The sequence below is a fragment of the Pseudocercospora fijiensis genome (assembly GCF_000340215.1).
Source record: "Pseudocercospora fijiensis CIRAD86 unplaced genomic scaffold MYCFIscaffold_2, whole genome shotgun sequence".
Taxonomy (NCBI): domain Eukaryota; kingdom Fungi; phylum Ascomycota; class Dothideomycetes; order Mycosphaerellales; family Mycosphaerellaceae; genus Pseudocercospora; species Pseudocercospora fijiensis.
The window spans coordinates 139,437-152,057 of record NW_006921533.1 but is presented as its reverse complement, the minus strand read 5'-3'; the positions used below and the strand labels follow the sequence as shown (position 1 = coordinate 152,057).

At 42.5% G+C, this 12,621-nt stretch overlaps 2 protein-coding genes across 2 annotated transcripts; one reads left to right on the top strand and one right to left on the bottom strand.

Annotated features, from left to right (window-relative positions):
* Nucleotides 1–3,488: 3,488 nt before the first annotated feature.
* On the top strand, nucleotides 3,489–4,280 carry MYCFIDRAFT_210184 (uncharacterized protein). Its single transcript, XM_007924734.1, has one exon. It carries the CDS (start codon nucleotides 3,611–3,613, stop codon nucleotides 4,262–4,264), a length of 654 nt encoding a protein of 217 aa, XP_007922925.1. The 5' UTR covers nucleotides 3,489–3,610; the 3' UTR covers nucleotides 4,265–4,280.
* A 925-nt stretch (nucleotides 4,281–5,205) lies between these two features.
* MYCFIDRAFT_171197 (uncharacterized protein) lies at nucleotides 5,206–10,007 on the bottom strand (the record flags this gene model as incomplete). Its single annotated transcript, XM_007924733.1, has 13 exons — nucleotides 5,206–5,364; nucleotides 5,396–5,549; nucleotides 5,581–5,756; nucleotides 5,784–5,819; nucleotides 5,848–6,037; nucleotides 6,082–6,133; nucleotides 6,163–6,686; nucleotides 6,720–6,864; nucleotides 6,890–7,050; nucleotides 7,077–7,097; nucleotides 7,145–7,160; nucleotides 7,194–7,200; nucleotides 9,990–10,007. 13 exons carry the CDS (start codon nucleotides 10,005–10,007, stop codon nucleotides 5,206–5,208), a joined length of 1,659 nt encoding a protein of 552 aa, XP_007922924.1.
* Nucleotides 10,008–12,621: the final 2,614 nt, after the last annotated feature.

Below are 12,621 nucleotides of genomic sequence, written 5' to 3'. Positions count from 1 at the left end.
CTAGTACAATATCGATAGTTTTACGCCGTACGAGGCTAATAGTTAGTGCGGCGCTTACTCTTTTTTCGACTAATTAGAAGGTTAGCCTATAGGGGTAGCGTTAGCTACTAAGAGATGCTTTCGGTACTTAGCGGCGGTACGGTCGACTCGGGCCTAATCCCTAGGTTTGTCGCATTAGCCTAGCAGATAGCTAGTACTATCGCAATTGAAGCACTTCAATCTAGTTAGTAGACTGCCGTAGCTATTATTGTTAGTTAAGCGGTTAGCGTTATAAGGATACGAGCCCCTTCTACGGCCCCTATCGCGGCCTCCTCTATATAGCCGGCGGCTACGGCCTCTTCTACGGTTATTATTACTATTCCTATTATTAGCATTATTGTTATAGTAGGAACCTTAGTTTCCTCCGCGGCTACCGCGATTGCCGCGGTTAGTACTAGCTAGTCGGATCCTCGATTCTAGTCGTTATTAGAGCTAAATAGCCCGTTCGGCTGTTTCTACTTCGACTATGAATTGAATGCGTATTAGGTTAGCCTATTCGAATACACGACGGCGGTCTAATTCAAGGACTAATTCCTATCGCAATTTAGGGCGTATTTCGGAAATCTAGATAGAGTCGGTCTTAGCTAGCAAATCGTCCTTAAGGGTCTTTAAATAGGCCTTAAATAAGCGAGCCGATTGATTAGTCTTTTGTTTAGCTCGAAGGTATTAGTCCTAAGCGTGTTATTGCCTTAGTATAGGGTTTCTAAGAGTGTCTAGCATAATAGTCTTATAGTCTTGCTACTAAATAGCGGTCTAATTAGTAAGGGAGTCGAAATAGTTATCCTAGGTGCGTTTTAGGTCTCTATTAATGTATTGTATAGCATAGACGACTAGCGAATAGTCGTCTAGTAGGGCCCTTAGTGCATTCCGCTAGTTTAATTTACAATTACGTATATAATTATTATACTACTTGCGGCTAGAGCTATTAAATACGGTACAGTCTTTAAGCTTAGCATCCTTCTTTTAAATAGAAGGTACTGCTACTAGTTCTAGTCTAGCAGTAGTTGTTAGGGCTTCCTATAGGCGGCGAATCTCGAGGAGATTATCCTTTAGCTGTTGTTCTTAACGTAGGGCAGTAAGCCTGTTTTAGGTAGCTTCTTAGAGTCTCCCTACTAGTTAGGGGCTAAAGGCTAGTTAGCTATATCGACGGTTAACAATATTGTTAAGAATGTCGTCGATAGGCAATTCTAGGTCGTTACCTAGAATTATAGGTTCTTCTTTAATAGGCTCTCCGGTAGGCTCTTTAGTAGAAGGCACTTTAGTAGGCACTTTAGCGGGAACTGTGCTACTAGCGTTGTTATTGCTAGCGCTACTAGCGGTAGTACGGTTGTTGTTGCTTCGTAATAAGCCGGCTATTGTAAGGGGTAATACTAATAATATATTATAGGCCCCTAAGATGCGGATATAGCGGAATTAGTAGATATCGGCTTAGTGCGATTAACTCGGTATAATAGGCCGTATAGAAGGCCTTGCTTAATAATTAGTACGGTTGTTTCGATAGAATAGTACGTATAGGTACCGTTCTTCGGGCGCAATATAGTTAGATTAGTTTTGTTCGTAGCTATACCGCTAAAAGTTTGAAATAAGGACTATCTAGCTACTGCCCTTAAAGGGTGGATCGAATACTATATAAGAAGGGTTATGTTAGTAGGTAGATAGGGTAGTAGTAGGTACAAGTAGTATTCGATAAGGATCTAGGAGAAGAGGGAGGAAGGTAGGAGAGTTAGCCTAACGCTAAGCGCTAAGCCCTGCCTAAGGCACTAAGACCCTAGCTTTACTCGAGCTAGTTACATACCAATTACGTGTAGCCTCTAACAAAAACAATCTGTCGAGTTAAATCTATCTATAGCCGTATTAAATAGTAGCTTAGCTATAGTAGCCGCTACGATATCTTTACGCTCTTTAGGAGCCTATTATAATAGTAGTAGGAAGGCCGAAGGTTACGACCGCCGTCGTATTACTCTTACTAAAAACCTTAAGAGGTATAATAAGGCCCTTAGTAGACTATTATAGGCGACTATATCTCGTATAATAAGCGACTAATACTTGCTTAAGGTAAAGGTACTATATTTGCGAGCTAACGGCCTCCTACTTTCTATAGCTAACGATAACGGTAACGAGGTAAAGCACTTAGCGATCTTATATAGCTATCTATAGTATAGCTATAACTACTACCTTCGTAAGACCTATAGTTATCTATATATCTATAACTTAATAAAGCTTACTAAGATAGGCGGTAATCGCGCTATTCTACTACTAGGCTACTTCTATAGGTACTAGTTTATCGAGTTCTATAGAAAAATAGTCCGTTTATAAGAGCTAGAGGTACTCTTTAGTAACTATAAATCTCTTACAAACGGAGCTATATTATATAAAATAAAGTATACTACTATAGTACGCGAATTAGACGACCTAAATAAGATAGTAGTCGCTAAGCGATAGAACATAGTAATAGCTAGAACGACTAAATTTACTCTTAAGCCTAGCGTATTACTTACGTAGCTAAGGACGACTACTAAGTGCTAGAAGTACGTTAAGAGCTAGTACCGTACCTAATAATACCCTTACTAGAAGGCTAACCGTACGTATAGCTCTACCTACTATCTAGGCGGCTTCGAGTACTATAATCTATAAGTCGAGTCTTTACTTCTAATAGTACTATAACCTCTTTCTAGACTAGACTTACTCTATTAAGAGATTAAAGATCTCTAAGCCTATAAGAATACTCGACTATAGACCGAAGAAGAGCGAGTAAGGTAATAGGCTTACTATAGCCGCTAGTAGGTAGTACTATATAAGTAATAATAACGATAGGCTACCTAGTAGTAGTACTACTAGTAATAATAATAGTCGCTTATATAGCTAGTAGGGCGGCTACTTTATTACTAGATACTATAGTAATAGTACTAGTATATATAGCCTTACGTAGTTATAGAGCGGTAGGGCGTTATCTACTTAGACTTAGGTAGATAGCTAGTAACTAATAATACCTTAGATTTTACTATATTACATTTTTACTAATAATACCTTAAATTTTATAGTACTACTAGTTTACTAATAGACTTTAGCTTTATAGCTACTAGTAGTAGTATAGTAGTAGTTGCCTAGCTAGAGGGGCTTATAGCGACGCGATTATCCGCTTCTATACGCGATTATATATAAAAGGGCCGATCTCGTAATCTCGGGTTATACTAGGGCTCGGGGTTAGCTAGGGCTCGATTTAGTAGTTCTAGCTAGGGTAGTACTATTATAGAGTCGAGCTCGATTGAGACAAGCACTGCAGGGCTTAACCGATACTTTGGCTAGAGACAGCTCGTACCTATAAGCCTGTTCAGTGTCTACGTACAGATAGGCGTGTTACAATACTATGCATGCATATCTTATCGAGCGCCTGCCCCTCAAAAGCCTACTCTCGCGTCATCGATGAGCTGAGGCTATTCCCGCCGAACCCAGCAAAGACACGAGGACGAGCGACCCGCCTGTCACGACCACAACCTCACCAGATTAAACGCGGCGCTGTTCGAAAATCTCCTGTCACCTGGCCCTGATGTTCTTCTTTTGCTAGACGGTGATGCCGCTCTCCGAAGACAAAGCAAAAGGCGCCTACACACCCCTCGACGCCGACGAAAGGGGCAATGTGGACAGCCATCTGGAAAGAGAACGCAATGACTTGCACCGGAAGCGACTGATTACCGAGATTATTATTGCACTGCTTCTCTTCATCCTTGTGGCCGTCCTATCCTTCAAGCCCGGACAAAAGCAACTTCATTACGGCAACGATCCCCACGTATCTTCTGGACCCTTTGACCAACGTCGCCAATACGGCCGTGATCCCGATTATTTCTCATTCAGTCACGATTATGACTACCTTTGGTCCGATTACCTTCTCGAAGTACCACCACCAAACAGCACTGGGGGGGTCATCTTCCGATTAACGAACGGTTCAGTCTCTATGTTGCACCAGCTCCATTGTCTAGCTGGCATACGACGTGCAATCCAGCAGTTAGGCGAGGGCGCCATAGATCTGGCGGCGTTGCAGAAAACCCCGCATGCACCACACTGCTTTGACTATCTTCGGCAGGTTATCCTATGTTATGCTGACGACTGGATCGAGCGTCCAAGGCTCCCAGATGGCACCCTTCGCGGAGCAGGTAATATTGAAGGAGCTTGGGATTATCGCATGTGTAGGAGTAGCGATAAGATCTTTGCTATTGGGGCTCAATGATTCGATATAGAACAACAAAAACATGCAAGCCCTGTGCGAGATATCGGAGATACTTTCCGCCAATTTCATAGCGATCCGTTGCAGGGCGGCTATAGGCGTGACAATGGTCATCTGTCATTATGCCTTGTGTGGTCTATTCATCCGGTGGTACCCGTGTATGTTAGAGTGGAATTCAGATTATGCTCGCTGCAACAGCTGCTGTTTATAAATGGCCTAGAAAAGAAATTTGTGCTTTGCGTCTGTCAATCTTTTGCAGCTGCTAGTTTCTTACGTTTTACTGGTAATTCTGGGCAGACGAGATAAAGCTGATGACCACTATCAGCCTGATCATCCGTCTAGGTTTTGGATAGCGAGATCAGAACAGCTGCGTGCTGCATGATGCTTTTGTTTTGCAGCGAGACAGCCAGGATGCAGTGCTAACAGAAGCTATCGAAAGTGATGACATAACGAGTCCAAAGGTTTTGACAGGCGCGTGGGTCGAGATAGGTATGGCTTTGATGATAATGACAATGTTCAATTCCAACAGAACGTTCGCTTGTCCAGCGGACAGTTGTATTTCGTCTTCGACACATGTAGCAGAGGTTGAAAATCCTCGATTCGTTGTGAATAGAAAGCTTGGAGTTTTCGGCAGTCGAAGCCCGGTCTCCGAGTGCATAGAATAACGGAATCTGCCAACCTTGATCGATGTCTCAGCGCGGTGAAAGGCTCCTAGGGTTGCGTAGGCTTGAGGAGAATAGGTAGAGCACTAAGCTCGGCGACTCAGAACGACGCCGGTGTCCATAAAGCACTTACTTACTCTTCCTGTGTTCGGCATGTCTGAGGTAGAGAACTGCTTGCCTACATAAAGTTCTGCTTCCTGCGAAAGTTATTTTTGCTCCAAACTTCGCTCTGGTAGATACTTCATATAGCCAGTCCTTTGATCCAGCAGTCTCGAGTTGCAGTCAACATTCGAAAGCTTTCTGTAGAGTACCTAGTATGCCTAGAGGGGCTCCAGCGGCATCAGCTGGCACTTCTTTCCAACTATGCAACTTCGCCAGACTGGAGACCACTTTTCTTTTGGATGCATTACGCGTTCCTTGTTCCAAGCTGCGCACGAGACTCTGTTGCAGAACCATTTCTATAACCGCTGACTGGTTCATGCTCCATAATCTCATCCTGAAACGAAACCTTTGCATGCTGGCAAGCATGGGCCCGAGGAAGTGTAGCTGATGTTGATCTGCCACTACGATCTGAAGGGTATGATTGAAATAGACGGTCAAGACAAGAGCGAGGAGGCTGCAACGTGCTGCAATCTTCTGAGTTGACGAAGTAATCACCGAGGGAGTGAGCTCCTCTGAGCCGGCGTAGAAATGCCGTGGGCAAGACTACGAAGATCTATCCGAAGTGTCCAGAGCCGTGAGATGTGGAGGGTATTGTGTGTGGAGTGATGATCTGCAAATGTCTGGCATCTCATCGTAGACTGCGGGTTGTCGAGCTGTTCAGTGTGAGGTGCCTGTCCGCTTTGGTTGAGAGATCAGACTTCATATGATCGCTTCCACCGTTCCATAATCGTGATCTGGGACAGCCACGCATCCCATTGGCACAAGAGCAACGCGGACAGCATTGAGCGCAAGTGGCAAGAAGACGAGAAGGCACTCCAGGATATACTCGGACCCTGCTACTCTACCAACTATGTCGTGAAGCCAAAGGTAAGCCTGCGGCATGACATTCGCTTGTTCGCTTCCGCCAAGGACCACCGCATTCCTGGTCTTAGGGGGCTTCGAGCGATGAGTCCTCAAATCCGCAAGACATTGTCCCGAGGAGCTACTGATACAAACTTCCAGACGTTGATCGCAGTCACAACACGGGATCTCACGTAAAGCCGATTAGCTGATCGCGAACATCTACAGCGGGGGAACCCCCAATGCTAGAAATTTTGTTGGGCCTGGATCTCTGAGCAGTGACTGCTCTGGTGGGTTCTCCGGCCACTGTAAGCAGATTTGCAGCCGGCATGCCAACACATAAAGGTGGCTGTAATTCGATCGACTTGGGTTCGAGCGTGGACCGCGTAGCATTTGCGCTGACTATGTTCCGCACAGCTTTCCTGCCTTGAGATGAGCGCCGGCTTTGGGACTGAGTGCCGATACCGCTCGCTTCGAAAAAAACCATTAACTGATACTGTGGCCCATTGGTTGCGTTTCCGAAACCAGAGTAGCTCGATATATCCGTAAATCCAGTGGGAAATTGGCGAGTCGACACTACAAGTGAAGTATCTTCGGTATGCTGCGCACGCCGTCGTAGATCCAAGACGCTCTCTTCAACGCCTCTTCCAAGGTTGTATCGCAGGATGCCATGTGATCTGAGCGAAGGAGTCTTTGAACTGCATCGAATTTTTGGAATTCTTCGTCCATGCGAAGACCTTGCAACAACCACTACCAGAACGCTTAACATGAGCAAAGGTGATAGGCTTCTTTACAGTCTGAGCTCTTTCATCTTCTTGCATGATTTGATTGAAATGTGTTGACCGGGTTGACTATCCAGCTTGAGTTTCTCACAGCAGCTCTCGCCGTCCTCGTTGCCGTCTGCTACCTCTTGCTCGATACTCTTGTACGCCCATCGATCTTGATGCTTGAATGATGCTTGAACATGGCTTCCTGTCTGCTTTGTGGCCTCCGAGCGTGCCTGAATGAAACAGCGACTGAAACCTGTATTGGATCCCGTTGCGGAATGCTTCCTCGGTTCCGTTTTTCTTGAGCTCGATGCTATCCGCATTGCCGTTAATGGTCTGGCTTTTTATCTGCTGTTTCCTGGAGCTCGATGCTAGGCGCACCACTCCTGATGGAACCAGTCACTCCTGGTGCGAATTTTGCTTTGTTACCAAGATTATTTGCCTTCCGCCACGATGTGATGTCCGCTTCTTAGTTCTGTCGACGTGCGTGAAGTGTGTGACGCGTAAGCTCAGTCACATGACAACACGTAACTTCTTAGCAGGAGAAGGATTTTTACACTGTATTTTAGACTATAGAATAGGGAGAAGATAGGCGATTAACGAAGCTATATTAAACCGCTAGTAAGGCAGTATTACGTAAGTAATCTACTACGCTATACGTAATAGTTATAAGCCCGGAAATCCGTAGTATTAGAGACTCCTATAGTAGGAAATAATATTTAGTAGTCTTAACGGCACTAAAGTAACTACTATTTAATTAAGCTTCTATAAGCGCCTATAAGATCGATATATCGTTAATAATAGCTCTCTTATCGACTAGTCGCCTTAGAGGAACTAAATATATTACTCTTTAAGGGCCTAACGACTAGGACTATTAGTTTAAGCAAACTAAGATATATCTTACTAGATATAAAACCTAGATATATACTAATCCTTATATAAATAAACTAGTAGAGTATAAGAAGGGTATATTAGTAGGTAGATAGAGTAGTAGTAGGTATAGGTAGTATTCGATAAAGAACTAGGAGAAGAGGGAGGAAAGCGGGCAAGTTAGCCTATTACTAAGCGCTAAGCCCTGCCTAAGGCATTAAGACCCTAGCTTTACTCGAGCCTAGTTATATACTAATTACATACGACCTCTTTAGTCCTAATATAGGCTTCCCTTCTAAAGGCCGCGCCCTTATAGCCGGTCTATATTCTATTCTTAACCTCTATCCTTCTTAGTCCGCGCTAAATTAAACACTTAACTACCGGATTATATAACTATATCAAACCTTACTTCTAATATAATATAATATTTAACTCTAACTATACTATCCTTATATATAATAAAGTAATATATAAATAAAAGAATTAAGGACTATCGACTAATTATAATACGAGCGCGTCTTCCCTACTATAATAGGTAGGCGTACGAGGTATTATAGTACTGCCTCCGTTCTAAGTAATATTATTTCGAGTTCTTTGCGTCTACTCTAAAAGACCTAGAAATATCCGCTTTTAAGGGTTTGTCCGTTTCCGAGGGATTGTTCTTGTTATTACGAGGGCTATTATTTACTATTCTTCTAAAAAACACAGCTCGTCTAGTTTCTATAGGTAAAGGCTATTATAAGTATAGTATTTAAGGTTCGCCTCGCTTAAAGAGTCGGAAAGATCGAGGAGTAACTTATTATCCGCAAGATCGACCCTAGCTAGCTTAGCTCTATAGTTTTTGCCCTTAGTTAGTTAGTCTATTAAGCTACTTAATCTTTTAAGCCTTAATATTTTAACTTAGCCTTAAAGTTTTAATTAAACCCTTAGTAGGTTTAATCTTTTAACTTAGTTAGTATAGCGCTTTAGGCTCGTAGTATAGGTAAGGTTATCGTCGTAGGTATAGCGATAATAGTAAGTAATGTTAATAATAGCGGCGCTAATCGTCTTAGCGCTAACTTTACCTTGCTTCTAACTTCCTTCTTTAAATAATAATAACTTAGTAATACCGTTACTAATATAGTCGCGTCCTTCCTTCTTTAAATAGTAATATACTCTATAATACCGTTACTAATATAGCCGTATCGGCTACCGGCATACTACTAGCTTGTAGCGCGATACTATTATCTTTATTACCGTTATTCGTACGCGCGCGCGTATCGCCGATTGCTTAGGCTTCGAGGCCCTATAGAATAAATAAATAAGAGGTAGAGTCCTTAAAAGAGTAGTAACTAATTAGCGCGTCGTAGCGCGCGTAGTATAGTCTTATTGTTCTTACTAACAATTGCTTAATTCTAATTAGTTAGCGAATGTTACCCCGGGGGTGTTATTAATCCTAGGTCTTCTCTAGTAGCGTTAGCGATATTATAAGCTCTTAGCCTTCTTCGTGTTCTTTACGCTAGTCTAATACTTATCTAATAACTCGGTTATATCCTTAAACGAGTCTTTAGCCTCCTACGAGTCCTATTTAGATAAATAGCCTTGCTATCTTAGGAGGTATTCCTTCTTACTTTGCCTAGTTCGATGCTTTAAGATACGTTCTATAGACTATAGCTCTTTACTATTATCTAGTATGTCTTCGTATTTAGTAGGTGCTTCGTCGCCTTTATATAGATAGTACGGCTTAAAGAGGGATATATAGAAGGTGTTATAGATAGTATAATAAGGTAGAAGCTATAGTTAATAGGCCTAGGTGCCTCTAGGTTCTCGGATACAAAAAGGGCTAATATACCTTAGTGCAAGTTTAGGCCTTGTTTTACTATTAGGTAATAGGTATTTGCGGATACGGAGGTTCTTCGTACTAAGCATAACTATATCGCCTTATTTAAAGGTTATTAGCGTATAACGCTTGTCGTAGTAGGTCTTTTAGTACTCTTAAGCCTTTGTTAGCTTTTTAGCTATCTTAGTATAGATTTCTCGCATCTTCTAGACACGTTCTATTACCGCTAGTGTCTCTAGTACTTAACGCGCTTCCCTTTCCTTACGCTCGGCCTCGAGCGAGGCGAATAGATCCTATAGCAACGCGGCGTTTTAGCCTATTATAGCTATATATAGCGAAACCTTAGTTAATAAGTATATACTATTATTATATACGAATTCTATAGGTTATAGGAGGTTAACCTAATCGTCGGGGTTCTTATTAATATAGCTGCGTAGGTACTGCTATAGGGTAGCATTCTGCCTTTCTATTATAGTAGGGAAACCCGGCTTAGTATAGGTATATACACTTGTACCCCCTCTCCTTTTTTGTACCCTAGAACACACAAAACTACCTTTATAATTAGACACATATATACACACTATATAAGGAGACATAGCTACGACAACATACTGCAAGAAAGACATAGGAAATATACCTAATCTAGCTATAATATAGTCCTCCCTACGGCTATTCTCTTCTCTTTAATATTTACAACGCCTTCCCTTCGAAGTATACAATACTACGCCGACCCCTCGTAGTTACCTAAGAGACACTAAGTACTAGGCCTATAGTATATAGTTCCCTATATATATACCTCTACCTACGACCTACTCGTTCCGACTATATTTTCTAGAGCTAAAGGTAGGGCTATCTTTATTTATTTAAAGGTGCAGGTATGTATATAGTTAAGAAGAAACGTTTACAGCCTTCGCCTAGAGCGAGGACTATACTACTAATGTAATACTACCGCTAAAAAGACCTTAGTAGTATCGAGACGTCCTACTACTAATAAACCGTTACCGACTTAAAGCAAAAGGAATACCGTTACCGACTTAAAGTAAAAGGAAATACTATTTACGAATGTTACGACCCCCTACCTATCTATAGTAGGCGGGACCTTATAAGAAACGACCTATATAGAAAGAAACCTAAGAGCCCGCTATAAGAAACTAGAGATAGGGATACGAAGAACCCCGAAAAGTCGATAGCCCCCTATCCCTTCCGCTAATCGGCGCGAGCCTAACTTAAAACTTCCTTCTAGGCTATTACGACCCTTCCGCGGTACTATAATCGGCATACTACGAGTTAATAGAAATTAATAAAGAGGAACAAAGGGGGCCTAGAACGGGTATAGCAGGTATACTAGCTAGCTAGCTAGGTAACATTCGCCGCCCCCTTTATTCTATATATATACGGACTACCGCCCTCCCTCCTCTTACTTCGAGGACATAGACGCGATACGTACTACAAAGTACGCTATAGCCCGTCTACGCTCCCTTCTTACCTTAAGTATACCTAGCAACCTATCTAATTTTATCGATACTATATCCTTCCTATTTATTCTAATCGTTTATCGTCTTCTATAAATTGTTTATTCTATCGACGAGATAAGCTCCTAAGAAAACAATAATAACCCTACCTCGGCGGAGCCGCCTTTATAGGCCCCCTCTAATACTAGTACCTACCGAGACCTATCTCTAAACTTTATTCGTAACTACCTCGATACTAACTCTAATGCCGAGAGGACTACGGCCTTAGGAAGCGATAAGGATACTAGTATAGAAAATAGAGAAGCGGCTTAAGGAGGCACTACCTAGGAGGGCAGTACTCGAGAAGTTCCCTAGTAGCTTGTCTAGGCAACCGGAGGGCTATCCCCTTAACTTCTCTAAGGTCTTCTTTAGGCCTTCTCGGACTTAAAGCCGTAGATGCCCCTCCTAGGGACCGTTAAGAACCCCCTCTTTATTAGAGAAAACGCTACTAACTTTGTTAAAAGGTTTTCTACTATCCTTAAGCGATACTATCTAAGGGCTAAAACGGCTACTACGGTAAAGCTCCTTATAGCTAATTATAAAACTAGTATCCGACCCCGAGTTACTCGGCTCCTAGGTAGTAAGCCTCTTACGTAGGAAGCCTTCTTAAAGAAGTTTAAGCGCGAGTTTACTAACTAGGATATCGCGGTTCGGCTAAACTCCCGTAAATACCTTAAGTAGCTATATACTAGACAAACGGCTAAGAGTAATGCCCTTCGCTTTTGTTAGGACTTCTATAGCATCGCTAAAGGGATACCGAGGAGGCTTCTTAATAATGTTACGAGGAGCCGTCTATTTCTAAAGGGCTTAGGAGGCTCTATACCTACTATTATGCCTCGGATCTACGAAAAATATAGCATCTACCCTTACGATAAGGAATCCTATACCGACTTCGAATAGATTTATCGTACTAGGTACGACCTAGCTCGTAGCCGATAGGGCTTCTCGCTCCTTACTAGTAACGATAGTAGCTATTTAAAAGAGCTACGAGAGACAGTTAAGAAAAGAATGCTAAGTATACGCCCTACCCTAGATATCTAGCGATAGGAGGTAGCCCTTAAGCTAGTTACGGACCCCGGTATCGACGACCTTATTAAGTAGTTCTAAGAACTAAAACTTTACGTCCTCTCCCGAGACAATTAGAGGGGCCCTACTATAGGTCCGGTTAATACTAATACCGATTCGTATACCCTATAGCGCCTCTATCCCCTCTAGAGCGATAATACCCCTATAACTTAGATATATAATAACTAGTTTGTATAAGGGCTAACCTTCGATGCCTTTGCCTTTTAATCTATCCCTAGTATAGAGGGTCGCTATTACTATTACGGAGCTAAAGGCTACCTTCGTCTAAACTATAGGCCCTACCGGTATATATAAGACTAAGGGTTCTACTATATTTAGGACCGTACGTAGTACTTCGGGCCCCTAGTTATACTATACGCTACCCTATTCCGCTTCCGTAATAGTCCTACCCTCCTAAAGCTCGCTATTATACTTCCTCTCCTCGAGGCCTATTACTAGTAGGAGATTGTTTTTCTACCTAAATTTAGAATAGAAGCCCTTCGAAAACAATTTAACTATCCTTCTTAGCAACTAAGTCGAACTGTAGCCCCTAGTACTATAGCTTAACTAGGCCCTCGAGTTCCGACTCCTTGAGCCCTAGCTCCGATAATTCCTTCTACTCTTCCCCCTCTACCTTTAAGGTCTCTAGGAAATCCCTACGGAG

Excerpts from the sequence above, each read along its gene's own strand:
- MYCFIDRAFT_210184 (XM_007924734.1), top strand. The coding sequence starts at position 3,611 with ATGCCGCTCTCCGAAGACAAAGCAAAAGGCGCCTACACACCCCTCGAC.